Source organism: Marmota monax, unplaced genomic scaffold (genome assembly GCF_021218885.2).
Source record: "Marmota monax isolate L192 unplaced genomic scaffold, Marmota_monax_Labrador192_F-V1.1 WCK01_AAM20220418_F8-fsc00244, whole genome shotgun sequence".
Lineage (NCBI taxonomy): Eukaryota > Metazoa > Chordata > Mammalia > Rodentia > Sciuridae > Marmota > Marmota monax.
In genome coordinates, this window is record NW_026692962.1 from 12,755 (window position 1) to 32,655 (window position 19,901).

The 19,901-nt window shown below is 36.4% G+C and overlaps 1 protein-coding gene across 4 annotated transcripts in view; it reads left to right on the forward strand.

The window, feature by feature from the left end:
• Window positions 1-371: 371 nt before the first annotated feature.
• Window positions 372-19,901, forward strand: part of Slc35a3 (solute carrier family 35 member A3) — a 41,566-nt gene continuing 22,036 nt past the window's right edge. The window contains exons 1-3 of one of the 4 annotated variants that reach the window (XM_058581968.1): window positions 372-686; window positions 17,865-17,894; window positions 19,563-19,767. In XM_058581968.1, the coding sequence (XP_058437951.1) occupies window positions 19,581-19,767 (187 nt within the window). In that variant the 5' untranslated portion in view covers window positions 372-686; window positions 17,865-17,894; window positions 19,563-19,580. Of the gene's footprint in view, window positions 687-750; window positions 1,128-17,864; window positions 17,895-19,562; window positions 19,768-19,901 lie in introns of those variants that run through there. The other 3 variants (XM_046452339.2, XM_046452340.2, XM_046452338.2) reach the window with 3 other exon arrangements.

Below are 19,901 nucleotides of genomic sequence, written 5' to 3' on the forward strand. Positions count from 1 at the left end.
TGGTTGCACCGTTTTGGGCTCCTCTCAGCCTTAAGGTCTCAGAGTGGAAGCAGGGGTCATTTCCAACTGAACAAGTTTTTTTCCAGAGTACTGGTTGATAAATGACGCCAGTGCTAATAATATTTTCATGTCATCGACATTTTTAGGAGCGGGTTCGCAGCTTCCGAGATCCTTCTCCCCACTCTCTCTCAAGGTCCTTTGCCCTAAAGGACTTTGCCCTTTCTCTAGCAGATTGTCACTGTGGCATTCTCTGCAGCTGGTCAGTCCCGCAGAGGTCTACGGGGAGAAATCATCCCGTTTGACTCGAACCCCCAGGAGGTGTCTAAAAAGAGCCAGTGCTCCCAGCAGTCAAGTGACGGGAAACCGGCACCGGCGTTTCCCAGCAGAGGAGCCCAGGCACGATCTCCTTAGGCGCGAAGCTGACAAGTGCAGAGCTGGAGCCGCCAAAGCCGAGCCGGGAACGGCGTTTGCCCGGGCCGAGGCGGAAGCCGGAGCATTTGGAGGACGGGACCGCGGGAACCCGGAAACGCCTAGGCTGCACCGAGGTGGCACCGACGAAGGCGGTGGGAGCTGGCGGCGCTGCGGGTCAGCAGTCGCGACGGACCCCTAGAGCTCGGCGGCCTTGGGCGCCCGGCGTTGCTGAGCCGCAGGCCCCAGTGCGTGCCGCTGGCAGAGCTGCGCGGGAGGTGAGGCCTGAGCTTTCCTGGGGAGGGGCGGGTCCCGGGAGGACTGCGGCTGCGGGGCGGCTGGGCAGCTCAGAAGCTGTGGGGTCTGTCTGGGTGAAGTGGAAGGTGTCGAGGACCTGAAGTACTAGTTAAGCAGGAGTGGGACCAGATGAAGTGACACGTTGCAATTCCGACCGTCGACGTGTGGAATGTACTGGGTGGAGGAGGAAAAAGATCCTTAGAAGAGGGGTGTGTCAAGCGAATGAAAACGGCCGTGTGCTGTAAGCCTGAGGTGTGCAGAGAAGTGACTAGTCGGCCAGGCTGGCGGTCACTCATTCCCTCAGTGAATGTCCCCTGAGCTCCCGCTCAGTGTGTAACCCTGTGATAGGCACGGATGCAGTAGACCAGGATTTTGCGCTCAAGAAGCCACAGGGACTTCAAGAAATGGAAAGGTTACCATTGGTAAGGTTAATGTGTGGACAAGGAGTGTCTGAGGCTGTGTAAAATTACCCTCAGAACAAGGGTGTGTGTGTGTGTGTTCTGAGTATTGAGGAACAGGATTTTCAGTAACATTGTAATTTAACCAACAAAAAGGACTCTCAATTCAGGAAGATCTAGTTCAAATGAATTGAAGAATAATATTAAATGTAGTGATGGGCCTTGCTTTATAGTAAACCATTTAAATGTCACTATTTTATAATAGAAGCCTGAATCTTTTATTATATTCTATTAAATGCAAAAATGGAACCAGAGTTAAGTCTTTATCAGTATTGGGCTTTGGTAGATAAAGATTAAATTTGATACAGTTTCTTACTTGGTAGGCTTATTCACTGTTTCCTTTAAGGGGATAATAACTTCTAAAAGTTTAGAATTTCTAATTCTGATTTTCCTCCCTAACTCTTCCCTGTTTCATTCCCACTATCGCTGTGCTAAGTGGGCTCCTCTTTGCTCTTTTATTTCCACACTAAACCAATAGGTTCTAAACTGTACTTGCTGATTTCAGCCTGTTCCCCTTCCAGTCACTTTTCCATCATTGCCCTTTGGTTTGTTGGTGGTGCTGGGAATGGAACCCCAAGGTCTTGCACATGCTAGACAAGTGCTCTACCACTGAATTATACCCCCAACTCTCCTCAATTGCTTTTTAAATCCAAAGGTCTTATGCCATTCTTTGGTCATTCTTCTCTTAGGTACTCAGTGACTCTATGTTGGCTCCAGAATGAAGTTTCTTTCTTTTTTTCTTTTTTTCCCCCTGTGGTGCTGTGGATAGAACCCAGTGTCTTATACATGCTAGGCAAATGCTGTACCACTGACCTATACCCCTATCTCCATTATAAATTGTTTATTTAGGGAGGTTCAAAGTCCTTTAAAATTTAAGTCTTTCCAAGACTCAATATGACCCTTTCATTATTTTTTAAAAATACTTTATCCCATTTAATCTATTTTTTAGTCATACTACAGTTAGTTAATTGAATTGGATTTTCTGAACACACTGTATGCCTACCTGCCTTGGTCTTTGCTTATATAACGTCTTTTCCTACAAGGAAGGTCTTTGTAAAAATTCTATTCTTTAATGCCTTATATGCCACCTCTTCCTTATGAAGCTTTCTGAAATCAACCATGTGTCTGAAATATTCTTTTTCTCTTTGTGCTGGGCTTTATAACCCTTATAATGCTTGCTAAATTTATACTGTATTGTGGCTCTTTGAGAATTTTATTATCCCTACTAGAATGTAAGTTCTTTAAGGAAAGTAATTGTACCTTTTAAGTTTTTTAGCACTTTGGTACTTGAGCACAGTATCATGATATTTTATACTCTTAGTAAGGTTTTGTTATGTCTAATAATATATTTAATGAAACAAACTTTTATATTCTGGAGATAAGGATAACTTGTTTTGTGGTATAACCTTATGTCAGAGTTTCATTACTAATCAAATATTCTTATAAGAGATTGCCTTTTTGTTTCACATTTTAGTACCTCATTTGACCCTAGTAGTAAATTGTTGAGGTAGGACAATTTTTAATAGTCCCCATTCTTATTTATAAAAAATGAATATTGAAGGTCAGGTCAGATAATTTGCCCCAGGTCTTATATACACTCCTTAGGCTACTTCAGTTATATTTGAAATGAATATAATTTGTATCCTCAAAGGTGCCTTTTACTTAGTAGGAACTTAGTAAGTTGAATGAAGGAATCCATTCCTTCATTCAACATACTAAGTTCCTACTAAGTAGAATCAATAGAAATAATCTCTCAGTTGAAAGCTCAATCTTATCATTCAGTAGCTAAGAAGTATGACTTTTGAGTTTCTTTTCTCTTTCCTGATTTTTTTTTTTTTTTTTTGTACCAGAGATTGAACTCAGGGGCATTTGACTGCTGAACTACTTCCCCAGACCTATTTTGTATTTTATTTAGAGATAGAGTCTCACTGAGTTGTTTAGGGCTTCCCTAAATTGTTGAGGCTGGCTTTGAACTCAAGGTCCTCCTGCCTCAGTCTCCAGAGCCGCTGGAATATAGGCAGATACAGTGGTGCATGGCTTTTTCTGAAATTTTTAGAGAGGAGTTTCTATTTTAATTTTAATCAACTGTGGGATTTTTTTTCATTTGTGTATGTGTGTGTGAAATTATAGAATTGTCTATAATAGAAATAACTTGAACATCAAACTGGTAGTTAATAACATTCTTGGAAATGAGTTTATTATTAAAGTGCAGATCAATATGAATTGGTAGCTTAACAAAAGCAGATGTATAGTAAGTGTCTTCATCTTAATTCTCCTCATTAATGGAAGAGTGTAGTGCTGTGGTTATTTATTTATTTAGAGATGGGTGGTTTCACTGTGTTTCATAGGCTGGTCTCAAACTCATACCTTAAGTGTTCCTCCCTTCCTTAGTCTCCCTAGTAGCTGAAACTACAGATACAGCACCGTGCCTCGCTTATTATGTATTTTTAGTTATTTTTTTAAAAAATGTGTTTTGGTACTAAATTTGAGAGTATTTGATGTGTAAATGTGAGAATATCTTAGAAGATAGAATGTTACTCAACTTTTCTATGCAGATTATCTGCCCAGAACTCTGTTTACCATCCATATTGGAGATACCTTATCAAATGAAATAAAAAATCAGTTTAAGAGAAATTGCTGTATATTTAGTTATACAAATTTTGATTGAAAAGGAATGGTATGTCAGGCAACATAGTAGAAGTTAGAATTAAGCTGAAACTTTTAGGTTACTTCAGATAAAGTGCTAAGAAATACTTCATTCCACAAAGAAAGCATCTATTTATGATTTTATACCTACTCTGAGTTGGGTTTTTTTTTCTGTAAAAGTTATATAAGAAATTTTTTCCTAAATTCATATGTGCTATAAAAACCAATTTCAAACATTACTAGTAGCATTCATGAGTAGATCTTATAAAGGTATTGAATGAATATTTGTAAAGCATGATAGTATATAATAACCACTTTATCTAATTTATATTCTTTAATCTTTATAGCTACTCTGTGAGGTACATACTGTTATTTAATGTGCTATAGTTATTAAATGGTGGAGTCAGACTGAACTCAGGCAGTTTGAGTCCAGAGGCATACATCTTCATGTATAGTGGTGAGTTATCTGCCAATCCTTAGACATGATTAAACCACAGGCCTTACTGCACAGACCCTGTGCTTTGTTAATAGAGTCCTAAGCCAGAGGCCTGACTGGGGGGATTCCAGCAAATCAGGTCTGGTCACTCACCCCAAAAACCAAATAGAAAAGGTTATAGTAAAAAGCAGGAAAAGAACCTTAGTCAATATGGTTGTATTAGGAAGGAAAGTGAGATTATATGTCCCAGCCTTGTCTTTGGAGTGCTTATATAAGCTTTTGGTTTAAGTAGAGGAAAAATTGGGGAAGGGTGAGATTGCTGAGTCTTGGTCAAATTGTGGTATAGTCAATCATTTTTTCATTTCTGGTTCTGTGAAGTGGTTTTGAAGAATTCTTTATCACTTGAGGGGGTAATTTCTGTTTATTGCTCAGGATGCTTATTCAGATCTGTAATCCTGGAAAGGAGCAATTTAGTTCCCGGGAGATATTTGCTTCTGGTTAGGGAGGCAGTTTCATCCTGGGGTGACTCCTCTGGGTAGGGCAATGACTAGTGACTTCTAAGTGTTACTCCAGGGGTCTGAAACAGGATGCTGCAAATCTTGCCTCAGTCTTGAAGGGAGGGCAAGATAGGTTGGATAGATTTAGGGCTAATAAACCTTGTATTACCAGAATTAGATGAACATTCCATAAATGATTAACAAGTTTACGTGCAGAGTTGAACAGGGACCTGACCCAGTGTTTCAGGTAATAAAGGAGACAGACAAAAGGAAGGCAGAGGGCTGGGGTTGTGGCTCAGTAGTAGAGCGCTTACCCAGCATGTGTGACTGGGTTTGATTCTCAGCACCACATATAAATAAATAAAATAAAGATTCATTGACAACTAAAAAATGTTTTTTGTTTTTTTTTTTTTAAAAAAAAGGCACACAGACATGCCAAGCTTTATCCTGCTTTCAGTTACCTATGGGCATCTGCAGGTCTATGCAAAGAGTCTGCTTTTGGCAAAGGCAGCCTTTCTATACTTTGAGGGAAATCTTGGGTTTATATTTGAGGTCAGACATGTTATATTATGTAAGGCAAATGGTAATCTTAATATCTTAGAACCATACTTTCTTAATCTGTAAAAGAAATAATTCATCCTTTAACATGTTAAATGTTCTTTAAATGAGATAATGCTTGTAAAGCATCTAGCAAGATATCTGACGTATAGTAGATATTCCCGGCTCTTTTATTAATTTAATTTCTCTTATGAAGTATAGTTATTAGAAAACATTTCATGAGAACCAGTTTCAGCCAGCATCTGAATCTTTTATGTGTAAAAAAAAAATATTTAATTCACAAAGAGATCATTCTTTTCTTCTGAAGATTTACATAACAGAGTCAATGCCTAATGTGTGACAGGTGCTGGTAAGGAAATATAGGAAATACAATAATGTCAACAAATTAGTTTGATAAAATTTTGAGTGTTATTATAAAAGATGTACACAGTGGCATGGGAATATATTAGGAAAAGGATTCAGTCTGCTTGGGAAGATTTAGGAAACTTCACTCAGAGACCTATATTAGCTCTATAAGATATATAGAAATTCTGCTAGTAGAAAAAGCAGAGTCATAGTTTTTGCATTGCTGGGTCTCACAATGATAAGCAGGTATTCTACTATTGACCTACACCTTCAACCCTGGAAAGATTTGTTTTGTCACGTTCCCCCCGCCCCCACCCCCAACTACCAGGGATTGAACCCAGGGCCTTGCACATGCTAGGCTATCCTTCTACAGCTGAGCTAGTCCCCACCCCTCTGGAAAGAGTTTTTTTTTTTTTTTTTTTTTTTTTAAGACAAATATTTGCTCAGAAAATGCATGAAGAATACAGGTAATAGTTTATGGCAGGAAATTTAGGCTGGGACCAGATTACAAGGAGCTATTCTATTTGAAGGAGTTTGGACTGTGTCATCCATTTGGTAAGGAGTTGGTTAAACTTTATACACAGGGAAGGAACATAATCAAGCTTACATTTCATTAAGATATCTTCTGTATAGAGGATGGATTAGAGTTGAGTCTGAAGCCTGCCCCATCCATTAGCAAGCAGAGTGACGTGAGACTTGAACAGTAAATACTGAATAAGCGTAATTAATGTACTTCATGTTCTATATGATTTAAGTTCATAAGCCTGTAATATATATAACTATCTAAGAATGTGGATTTACCTGGGAGGGGTTGCAGTTTCATATTTAGAAAAAAATGGTGGTTGAGAAAAAAAGAAACTACACAGCATTTGAATTCTAGTATTGGAATCTTATTTTTAGGGGAGGTGGTAATCTTCCATTAATTATCCAAATATGATTACCAGTTAGGATAAAATCCGGCTCATTCTATATATTCTATTAAGTTTCAGTTAAATTTTTTTACCAAGCACATTTTCCTAAAATTTATTTATTTAATTTTATTCTAATTTCTTATGTATGGCAGCAGAATGCATTACAATTCATATTACACATGTAGAGAACAATTTTTCATATCTCTGGTTGTATACAAAGTATATTCACACCATTCGTGTCTTCATACATGTACTTAGGGTTATGATGTCCATTTCATTCCATACTAAAATTTATTTTTTTTAAAATATTTTTTATTTGTAGATGGACACAGTACCTTTACTTATTTATTTTTATGTGGTGCTAAAGATCGAACCCAGTGCCTCACCTGTGCTGAACAAGTGCTCTACCTCTGAGCCACAACCCCAGCCCTCCTAAAATTTATTATTTATTTATTTATTTATTTATGTATGTATGTACCACGATTGAACTCAGGGCTCTTGGCCACTGAGCTACATCCTCAGCCCTATTTTGTGTTTTATTTGAAGACAGGGTCTCACTGAGTTGCTTAGTACCTTGCTGTTGCTAAGGCTGGCTTTTAACTTGCGAACCACCTGTCTCAGACTCGCAAGCTGCTGGGATTACAGATGTGTTCTACCACACCAGCTTATTGTTTTTGAGTGGTATGAAGAAAATCATTTTAAGGACCCTCACCTTTCAGGCTTATTCTCAGACTCAATTAAATAGATAACATTCTTTTCCATCTCCCTTTCCCACTCCCCGCCCCTCTTTGTGCTAGGGATTGAACCCAGGTTCTTGCTTATGCTAATCATATATTGTACTACTGAGCTATAATCAGAGCCCCCTTTTTCTTTATTACCCTCCTATACTTTAATTCTAAATATGTGAAAAATCTTTGAAAAGTGTTAGAATTTTGTTATTAATGTTAATGCTTAGGGAGCAACATTATCTTATAGAATAATTGTTAAGTTTGGCTTTCTGGATAGAGATAGTTATGTTTCATATCACATTGTTTTGACATAAGTAACATATTCAAAACTGGACAATAAATTAATATTTAAAGGAGTCAACTTGAATACTGTAGTACAGACAGAAAACTTACAATTGGCATTTTTTCTAGTTTATAAACTTTATATCTGATTATATGCTATTAATATTTCAGGTTATAAAAACAAAGATGGTAATAAAAATAGTGACAACCTGGCTCAGTGAAAAAATTTTAAACAGTCTTCCTCCAAAACATTAAATGCTTTCTACCTGAATATACACACAAAATAGAGGACAATTAATTTAAAAAAATACAGACAGGTCCTTGTACTAATTTTTGTGCCTTCTGTAACAAATTTCCACAAATATGGTGGATTAAAACAGCAGCAATTTATTTTCTTTCAGATCTGGAGACCAGAAATCCAAAATCAGTATCACTGGGCTAAAATCAAAATGGCAGCAGGAATTTACTCCTCCAGTGGCTCTAGGGATCCATTTCTTTCCTCTTCTAGCTTCTGAAAACTGCCAATATTCCTTGGCTTGTATCTGCATCATTCCAATTTTCAAGGCCAGCATCTTTAAGTCTCTCTCTGCCCCTTCTTTTTATTGCCTTCTCTTGTGTATCTGTATTCTCTTCTTTAAAAAACCTTTTTTCCTGGTCTGGGAATGTAGCTCAGTGATAGAAGGCTTGCCTGACATGCTCAAGACCCTGAGTTTAGTCCCTAATATCTGACTCCCCCCCCCCCACCACCGCTCTCTCTTTCACACACACACACTTCCCAGATTTACTGAGGTATAATTGACAAGTAAAATTTTTATATCTATATGAAGTGCACAATGCAGTGATTTGATATACCTATACCTTTTGAAACAGTTACTTCAATCAAATTAATTTATATATGGATCACTGTATACCATTTGTGTGTGGAGGGGTGAGAACACTTAAATATACTTCCTCAAGTAAACCATACAGTATCATTCACTGTACATTAGATTTTCATATATTCTCTCTTGTACATCTCTCAATCATTTTTGATGGTATTTAGTGTCTACCCATTTAATTCCTAGAAAATCTTCCCATCATCCCAAGACTCTTTATCTCATTTGCAAAATCCCCTTTTCCAAGGAAGGTAACGTTTTACAGTTTCCAAAGATCAAGACCTGATACTTCTGGGAGCCATTATTGAGCCTACCATAATCCTCAAACATTTCTGTGTGCTAAGATATAGAGATTATAAAAATACATAGAATGTGGGATCATGAGATTCTATCAAATTATAAACTCAAATTGCCTTTTATTTCAGACTACATAAGGATCAGATTTTGGATTTGCTTTTCAGAAATGTCGAGCTTGCTGCTAAATGAGGTGTAATTTTGTTTTAGGGCCATTGTAAGCTTTCTTATTGGTTCTTGGTCTGTGATTTTTAGGGCCTCACATTCATTCTTTTCTTTCTCCAAGAATTCTAGTTAATGTAGAAGCCATCAGTAAAAATATTTATTCTTCTATTTCTAATTAAATATCTGTGTCAGCAACTTTTTATTACCCAAAATCTTATTCTGATTGCAGATATTTATGCACAAGTGAAAGTTGAAGTAACTCTTCTACCTGATGAACTACCAGTGTCTCCTTTACCATTAATCTAGTCAGATTTGAAAATTGATTCCAGATTCCTATCACCTTATGGTTCTATTATCCTGGAACCACATTTGGTACCATAACTATCAGTTAGGGTTCAGTCAGGAAAACAATCCTTCAGTATTATGGGATTAGGGATTTATAATAGGAACAAGACTTTTCACAATTGTGGGGGAGGCAGGGGAAGTAAAGTCAAAAAAGAGGGTATTGGAGGATTACTGTAAAGTCACTAAGCAGCCCTCCTAAACACTGGTGTGGGTAGACAAGTCAGAGCTTCCAGAGGAATACAGGAATCCATCTGTGTCTTGCTGACAGAATAGGACCATAAAATGAAACTGGTGGAAGGGTTTATAGAAAGCTGTCACTTCTGTGTAGCTGTCTTTCTGTGTCCACAGAGTCTGGTGGAGGGCTGTGGCCTTTTGTTGCTCAGCGGGTCAGCAGTTGGAAGGAAGAGCTAATGTAGGGCAAGGCAGAGAAGGAATAAACTGAAACTTATTAGCATCTGTTTTCTCAAACCACATTTAACCCTGACAGTCTTTAGAGAGTGATGGGTCTTGCTTCATTTCTTCTTTCCAACTCTTATGCATATATTGTGTTTAATCAACTAGAATTCAGCACCATGCAGAGAATGGGTTGGGGGCAATGTTGTTGGAGCTTAACCAAGTTGACATAAAACAAGATTATAATTTTCTTGTAATATTTTGTTTTGTGCCTGTTATAGAAATTACACGCAGTATTTTTTTTAATTGTTTGAATAATGTGCCTTCATGCTAGAGAGTAAGCCTCATGAAGAAAGTTTGTCTTGTTCATGATTGCATGCACTCATCATACTAAGTATGTCTTAAATATTTGATGGCTTATTGCCATCTAGAGAATTGTTTGTTATCTCCTTTTTGTTGTTGTTTTTGTTTTTTACTTCTGCTCCTTCTCTTTTAAGTCTTGAACTTTTAGTAATGAGTGGTCTATTCATCTTTTATATTAGTCTCTGTTATCTGTAGAATATCTTTAACTCCTGCCTTTTGTGGGAAATGACCACAGAAGAAAATGGTATAGCAGGATAGCACATAGGTGGGGAAATGGGAGGGAGGGAAGGAGTACATTGTTACTTGGCACACACATTCTGAAGGGGATCTTAGACCTCTGTTTACTAGGTCATTTTGTTTTCAAATCACTGACTTTATTTAAATAGTACAAGAATACAGAATAATTTTTATCTAAAAATTGGAAGACAGATTTTAAATTTGTATAATTGAAGAAATATTTGTATATTGATTTTAATTATATGTAGGTAATGGAAACTCTGCAGTCAGTGAAATAAGTTAAAAATTGACAGCAATGTAATTTACATACAGGTGATATTTGTCTTATATAAACAGACACATGACACCATGAGGAAGAAAGGAAAGGAGAAACAATGAAACATTGTTTAACTTAGTATGTAATAGGAACCTGTAAATGATAAAGAGTTGGTTAAGCTGGGCTAGGGATGTGGCTCAATTACTTTTCTTCATTTCTTTCATTTACACAAAAAAGAAGGTTTTGGATTTTTCCACAATGGATTTCGAGTACAGAATATTATTGCTTTTTTTTTTTTTTTTTTTTTTTTTTTAGTATTATATCTGTAAGCAAAGATAACCCAAATGGTTTCAGCACCATTATGGAAGCACAAATAACTGAGATGGATGCAGACCTCAAATGGATCATCAGGCTTTCCTTTATTCCACAGTGGAGTCAATCAATCAGGCACTGAAGGGCCTTGTTTTCTGGGTAGGAAAATGGCTACCAGTTACAGAGGGGTTTGAATTTTATAGTTAAACCACAATGAGGGTGGTTTAATTATTGGAGACTGAAGCAGAATGAGCTGGTTTGGACAGTCAGGAAAGAAGTTGTAAAAAGCCCATAACTCATTGTCAGTGGGAAAAGCTCTGAACTCAGTTTTCCTCGCTTATCTTCCTCTTCTGGAATGCATTGTTACCCAGAGCTTCACTGTTTGCTTTTCTCCGTTCAGGACTCATTGGCAATGGGAAAGGACCAGCATTTCAGTATACACCTTTCCCCTTTTCAGGACCAATTGTGGTTGGGAAGGGATGCTGGGAATGAAAGCTTGCTTTTTTCCCTCAGGGCCTATCTTTACTGGGAAAGGACTTATGATTGCCTTCTCCCTCCCTCTTCCTCCAGACAATTTGGGGGGGGGGGGTTGTCATTTTCTATATCCTTCAATATCTACTTCTAAGGTAGTTAGAAAAAAATATAAATATTAGTATCAGAAATAAAATCAATCATGATGAATTTTGTCATTATTTAGTGTCCAGCTAGTTTTTAGATTTTAAAGTTTTGGCATCATGGAAGATAATGGACCAAAAAAATGCAAAAAAAAAAAAAAAAAATCTCTGTGTGTTTACTTTTCTGTTCATTTACTTGGAAAAATGTTAAAAGGTTTGTTTTTTACACCAGTCGTTGTTTCTGACTAGTGAAGAATGCAGCCATACTTGGATAACACTTATAACATGTATTTTTATAAATACTGTTATGTCCTTAACCTCTGGTATATTATTATACTATACTAAGGGAGTATATTTCACAATTAGTATTTAGTAAATGTAGTTCACTCTTACAATCAAAACTTAGAAATTTAACCTTTTATTTTTACAATAGAAAGAAAATTGATTTATAAACATATCTTATTATATGCAATAGTCTTAAAAATGTGTGTTTTATTGCAGTTTTAAAACATTGACTAAACATTTAGGGTTTTTTTAATTGTTAATGGCTGGACACAGGTATCAGCAAAATATAGATATTGTCTCAGTAAAATGATAGGCTGCATACACAGACCTAAATATTTTTATTGGCTGTATATTGGTAAGCTACAGGAAGTAAGTTCATAACCATACTGATTTTCAGATTTGTCTAAACAGGATCTATTTTTTTTTTTTTTTTTTAAAGAGAGAGAGAATTTTAGTATTTATTTTTTAGTTTTCGGCGGACATAACATCTTTGTTTGTATGTGGTGCTGAGGATTGAACCCGGGCCGCACGCATGCCAGGCGAGCCACATCCCCAGCCCCTAAACAGGATCTATTTTAACTTTGAAAAGATGAAGAGAAAGTCCATTGTGGTAGTGCATTCCTGTAATCCCAGCTATTTGGGAGGCTGAGGCAGGAGGATCACAAGTTCTAAGGCCAGCCAGTGCAATTTAGCAAAGTTCTGTCTCAAAAATAAAATAAAAAGGACTGAGGTTGTGGGCTGGGGACATAGCTTAATTGGTAGAATGCTTGCCTCATATGCACAAAGCCCTAGGTTCAATCCCCAGCACCATAAAAAAAAAAAAAAGAAAGAAAAGAAAGAAAAAGAAAAAGGACGTAAAAAGGGCTGAGGTTGTACCTTAGTGGTAGAGTGTTTGGCATTTGATATGTGTGAAGCCCTATGTTCAATTTCTAGTATTGCCCCCCCCCCCCGAAAAATAGAAATTATTAATTTATATGTTTTGAAAATTTCAGAAACTTAATATCTGTAATGCTATTAATGGTATATACAACTGATTTCTCAGTAATCCTGATTAATTAAGGGGGAAGGTGGTAGAAATAGTATACATTAATAATATATATATTATGTAATATAATATGTTGCCATTTGTATATTTGTGGTGCTAGGGATTGAAACTCAGGCCTTAATGTATGTTAGGCAAGCATTCTACTACAGAGCTACACCCAGTCCTGAAGTGTGTGTGTGTGTGTGTGTGTGTAATATTTAAAGCAACTCAGAATTGGGTGACTGAACTTTATAAAGCAAGGCTCTTTAGGAGCTACTTTAATTCCTTCTAGTATGTTTGAAAAACCTTTCTTCTCCTCCTTGCCCTCCCCCTTCTATTTTTTTCATTGTTGGGGATGAAACCCAGGTTTTCACACATGCTAGGCAAGTGTTCTGCCACTTGGTTATGTTCCAGAAGCCCCCACACACACACTTTTCAATTAAGACTGTTTAATAATTAGTGAGAATGTCTTTGACCTTGAAATAAGCTTACTAATTTTTTTTGTACAAAATGCAAAAGAACTTTCTAGTGAAGTCATTATCAAACTCAACAAATCCAAATGAATGGAGCTTAGTGAAAGAAATTTTGTACATTTCCTCCCCATGTGTGAATTTTAAAATTACAAGGCTCAGCTTTATGAATAGCAAATTTATCCAATTTCAAATGAAAAGTAGCAATTAGTAAGCAAGGGCAGGATTCATTAGGAAGGACCGGGAATATCGCTTAGTGGTTTGAGCCCTTTCTTAGTTTGTGTGAGGCCCTGGGTGCCATCCTCAGCACCAGGAAAAAGAAAAAGAAAAATATTTATTAGACTAAGATTTATTAGATTTATTAGACTAAAGATTTATTAGATTAAACAAACCTAGAAATATTCTTGTGAGTAAGGAATGGACTTCAGAAGTACTGGAAGGACTTTTGGGACTACTAGCAGTGTAAATCCAGTGTGGTGATGCATGCAGTACATGCCTGTAATCCCAGTGACTCCGGAGGCAAAGGCAGGAGGATCTCAACTTTGAGGCCAGCCAGGGCAACTTAGCTAGACCCTGCCTCAAAAAAAAAAAAACCAAACAACAACAACAATAAAAAAAAAAAAACTGGGAATATAGCTCAGTGGAAGAAGGTTCTGGGTTCAGTCCTCAGTACGGTGGGCAGGGGGAAGGTACTAGCAGTATAATTGCTATATCAATTATATATCAGATCAGTCTAATTTGGGGTTAAGGGTGTAGTAGTGGTAGATCCTGCCCAGAACCTGCAGTTCCCTAAGTTGTAAATTATATAGTAGTTAATTCAAACAAACAAACAAACAAACCTGGGGATCCAACCAAAGGCCTCATGCATTCTAGAAAAGTGCTATACCACTGAACTGTATCCCATTCTGTTGACTGGTGGGTGTTTTGTTTTGTTTGCTTTGTTTGCATACTTGTTTTGTTTTGTTGGTACCAAGGCTTGAACCCAGGGGCACTTTAACTGTTTTTTAACAGCAAATCTTAAAAACATAAAATGGTTGGTCCCCCTCCGCACTTTTGGTACTGTGAGGATTAAATCCAGGGGCATTGTACCATTGAGCTATACCTTATACCTTCAGCCTTTTTTTTTTTTATTTTGAGACATGGTCTTGCCAAATTGCCTAAGTTGGTCTTGAATTTGTAATCCTCCTGCCTCAGCCTCCCAAGTAGCTAGAATCACAGGTGTGTGCCACTGTACCTAACAAAACAAGATTTTTGACAGTAAATCACATGAAGCTATGTATATGAAAGAATCTAGTACTGTTTCTTCTTGATTATTGGTAAGTTTCTTATAGGAAATTTTAATGAAAAAATAATATCCAACAAGCAAACAAATCTAAATATCCCCAAACAAACAAATTCTCTGGAAGCAAGAGGATTAAGAACATCTGGAAGGATAAAAGGGGAATTTGGGGTAAGGGAAAAAAATGTAAAAAGGACTAAAATTAAATCCTAAATGTGAAATTGTTTAAAATTTTCAGTTTTGAAGTGTATGTAGTTTAGATATTCAAATGAAAAAATAATATTCATTTTATAAATCATAGAAATCTTTGTTTTGGCCAGTTTATATTAGTGGTTTGTTATGTATTTGCTTAGTTTTACATATATTGTATTCCCAAACCAAACTATGTTATTTGTATAATCCTATAAATATGACTATTTTGATTATTTTCATTTTGAGTTTATTCTTCCCTTTGGTAGAATGGTAAGTTAAATTGTAATTTTTATAGGGATTCTGATACAAATGATTACTTATTTGCATATGTTCTACTTTCAACTTGTTAAAAAAAATGCTTTATAGCCTGAGCATGGCAGCACATGCCTGTAATCCCAGCTACTCAGGAGGCTGAAGCAGAAGGATCACAAGTTCAAAGCCAGCCTCTGCAATTCAGCAAGGCCCTAAGCAACATAGTGCAACCCTTTCTCAAAAAATAAAAAGGGATGGGGATGTGGCTCAGTGTTAAGCACTCTTGGGTTCAATTCCTGGTACCAAAACAAAACAAAACAAGTACATCATAAGAGATACTGTATTATGATTATGAATATTTATATTGATAATGTGTATGTTTGGAAATGAAAAACAAAATTTAGAAATTATACTCTAGCTTAGAAACTAACCTCTCAAAATTCTATTTGCATAGGAGTTAGGGAATTACTGTTAAAACCAGTACATAATATTATCTTGGTAGCATAGACTAAATAAAAGACTTCCTTGAACAGATTTGAAATCATTGTTTCCAGGAGAATTAGATGCCTTTGCCAAATATAGGTTGCTGGCAACTTACTCTTTCCATTCAGAGATAAAGGAACCAGGATGTCCCTAGAATTTTACAGTTGAATGTAGTGTGAACCAGGGAAGCTAATATTTAACTATATAAGCTGATATTTCTAATCACTTGAACAAGTCTTCTAACTTCACTATTTACTATTTTCTTCCTTTTTAAAATGATGAGATTATATTAAATAATTTCTAAAGCATCTTCCACCTATAAACTGCTATAATTTTATTTCATATTAGATCCTTTGCTATTGCATGTTTACAAAAGTGAGATAAATGTTTGATGAATAAGTCTATGTATTCTTTCCTCTTAACTTTGTCTTTTGTGTAACAAAAAGGTATATTATATAATTTTTGTCTCTGAAATTAAAATCAATATATTTTTTCCAATAATTATGTATGTATATTTAATGGTGAACATATATTTCAACATTAAAAATTTATCCTTATATTCATGGGTGTGACATTGTGATTGAGGCATATGTAGGAGCTGTCAAATTTAGTAGCTAGACTTTATTCCTTTGATAATAGGTTTCTCAGTAGAACAGAGATAATTAAGTGATATAAAGGAAGGGGATGGTGAGCAAGGGAGGAGGGATATGAGAAGGAAAGAAGGAAAGATGGTGGAATGAAACTGACCAAATTTGTACATATATAATATGCCATAGTGAACTTTAATCTTTGTTTTGGTTTTAGAGATTGAATCCAAGGTGCTTAACCACTGATTCACATTCCCAGCACTATTTATTTATTTGTTTATTTATTTAATTATTTATTTTGGTGCTAGGGATTGAACTCAGGGCACTCGATCGACCCCTGAGCCACATCCCCAGCCCTATTTTGTAGATCAACCCCTGAACCACATCCTCAGCCCAATTTTGTATTTTATTTAGAGACAGGGTCTCACTGAGTTGCTTAGTACCTTGCTGTTGCTGAGGCTGCCTTTGAACCTGCAATCCTCCTATCTCAGCCTCCCAAACCGCTGGGATTGCAGGCGTGTGCCACCACACCCGGCTTATTTTTTATTTTGAAAGAGGGTCTCACTAAGTTGCTTTGGGGCTCCCTAAGGGCTGAGGCTAGTCTTGAACTTGTGATCCTCCTGCCTCAATCTCCCAAGTCCCTGGGATTATAGTCATGCACTACTGCACCTGGTAAATTTTACCTTTATGTATATGTATAATGAATTAATTTTTAAAAACTATAAGTAAATAGAACAAAGACCAGTACAGTAGAGGAAAGGGAACAGAGGGAGGGATAAGGAGAGGGAAAAATGACGTACTAGGGACTAATTTGGAGCAAATTATATTCTAGGCATGTATAATTGTCAGAATTAAATCCAATATTATATAAAACTTTAATGCACTAATACAAAAAATTTAAGAATATGTTTCTCTGCAATCATAAGTAGCCTAAAATAATAAAGAAACTAAATGATAATTGTTAAATCTGTTTGAGTATATTATATGCTATTGCAATGTTTAGTAGTTAGGGGAAAAAATGATCATATATCTAGAGCCGTTAATGTGGCTTGATTCTGAGAACTTGGAGATATACACTATTAACAAAGATTGTATTCAAAGAATTTGATGTGGAAGATGGAATCATGGAAAAGATAGTTAGCTGAGGTGAAGAACAGAATGATAGAATGAACCAAAGTTTAGAGGAAAGCATAGTGAGGAATGCTATTATTTATCGTCCTCAATCTTTAGTTTTTTACTCTTTATCATTATTTTTTGACAGTATGGGGAATGAAACCCTGGAGCAGTATACCATTGAGCTTTATCTCCAGCCCTATTATTTTGAGACAGGGTTTCGCTAAGTTGGCCAGGCTGACTTTGAACTTTAAGATCATCCTACATCAGCCTCCTAATATAGCTGGAATTTATAGGTCTCCATACCTGGTTCAATCTTTAATTACTAAAATCACCTTTATTGAGTTTCAATTTATACAGTCAAATGTACCCACTTAAATGTATAATTCAGTGAGTTCTGATAAATTTTAAAAAAGATTTTTAGTTGTAAATGGACACAATACCTTTACTGTATTTATTTAAAATTTTTTTGTAGTTGTAGATGGACAGAATGCCTTTATTTATTTATTTATTTTATTATTATTTTTTTTAATGTGGTGGTGAGGATTGAACCAGTGCCTCATGCATGGTAGGCAAACGCTTTGCCACTGAGCTATAGCTCCAGCCCTTATTTGTTTTTATGTGGTGCTGCAGATCAAACCCAGTGCCCCATGTGTGCCTATGAGCTATACCCCCGATTTCTGATAAATTGATACAGTATATAACTACTATACAGAAAATTTCCATCACCAACAAAAATTTCTTGCTCTCCCTTTGCAGTCAACCATCAACTCCAACCATTGGCTGCAGGTAACCATATGTTTGTATGTATCACTTCATATAAGTTTTACCTTTTGTTTTCTGAAATTTTATTAAAATGAAGTTGTGTAGTATATACAGTTTCATTTGAATTTTTTTAGTATATGTTTGATATTTTTGATACTTTTTATTTTTTTATATTAGTGTGTTGTATTTTCTCCTTTCTTATTGCTGAGTAGTTTATCTTTGTAGAACTATAGCACAGTAAGTTTAATAATTCATCAGCTGGTGGACACTTATTTAATTTCTGGTTATTATAAGCTTCTATCAAGGGGCTGGGGATGTGGCTCAAGCGGTAGCGTGCTCGCCTGGCATGCATGCGGCCCGGGTTCGATCCTCAGCACCACATACAAACAAAGATGTGTCCGCCGAAAACTAAAAAATAAATATTAAAAAAATTCTCTCTCTCTCTCTCTCTCTCTCTCTCTCTCTCTCTCTTTTTAAAAAAAATAAGCTTCTATCAACATTCATGTACAGGTATTTGTGAGGACATATATTTTCAGATTTCTGCATTATTTTTCATCATCATGATTCTAAAATTATTTCAAGATTGTTCATAATTGCTTCTTGCTGAATTTTTATGATAGCATCTTTGAATTCTTTTTTTTGGGGGGGGTACTGGTGATTGAAGCCAGTGCTCTACCACCAAGCTACATCCAGTCCTTCTTTTTTTATTTTACACAGGGTAACTTTTTTTTTTGGTACTGGGGGTTGAACTCGGGGGCACGCAACCATTGAGCCACATCCCCAGTCCTATTTTGTATTTTATTTAGAGGGTCTCTCTGAGTTGCTTAGTGCCTCACCATTGCTGAGGCTGGCTTTGAACTCAGGATCCACCTCCCTCAGCTATCTGAGTAGGTGGGATTACAGATGTGCATCACTGTGCCCAACCTTCTTTGAAATTCTTTTCTGATAATTTCAACGTCTAGGCCACCTCTGCATTATTGTCTATTGATTATCTTTCCTCATTCAAGTTGAGGTTTTTCCTTGTTTGGGGAATGAGTATACTCATTTTGGATTGCATCTTGGACATTTTGAGTATTATGAGACTCTGGTTCCTTCTTCAATCTGTATTAGTAGTAGGACACTGGGCACTGCCTCTTTGCTTATATTCAACTTGTTTATGGTAGAAATGGTTAATAGGGCTCTACTCCATAGTGTCTATGGTTGCAGATTCTTTGGTGGGTAGGAAAGGGTACTACCTCTGCTCCCATTGATCTGAGTGGTGATGATCAACATAGCCTGTGCCAGTTGAACGGGTTTTGTTGTGTTGTCTTAGGACTGTGTTAGATCTGCTGTGTTAGTCTTTTGGTTAGAGGAACTGGGTTTTTCTTGTTACTACTTTGTTGTTATTGTTCTATTCCTGTTAGTAATTCCAGGTTGTGAGTTATTGTGGCACCCAGAGTAGAAAATATAGATGGCAAAAAGTCTCCTAGGAATTTGTTGCTGGGTTATTCCTTGAAATCTTATGTCTTCAGCCAATTTACTTTATTTTCTTCACCTTTCAGAGCCTTCTGATAGTAGTTCCTTTTTGTCTTTAGGTTAAGAAGGAAGAATAGTTGCTTACTTCATCTTGTCTGGAATCAGAAGTCTCATGTTGGATATTTGTTTCTGTATTTTGTAATTTTATTTACTTGCCCTGTCTATTTTGTTTTTCAGGCAAATGAAGATAAAACTATGTCTGCCAACCTAAAATACCTTTCCCTGGGAATTTTGGTCTTTCAGACTACCAGTTTGGTTCTAACCATGCGTTATTCTAGGACTTTAAAAGAGGAAGGACCTCGTTATCTATCTTCTACAGCAGTGGTGGTTGCTGAACTTTTGAAGATAATGGCCTGCCTTTTATTAGTCTACAAAGACAGTAGTAGGTATCTAGGTTTTTTGTTTTTACTTAGTGTAACTAATTTAATTTACGTATAGATGTAAACATATAGGTAACTACATATTTGAACCCTTGCATTGTCTGATTGTCCTAGTATTTAGTTGGGAATAAAGGCA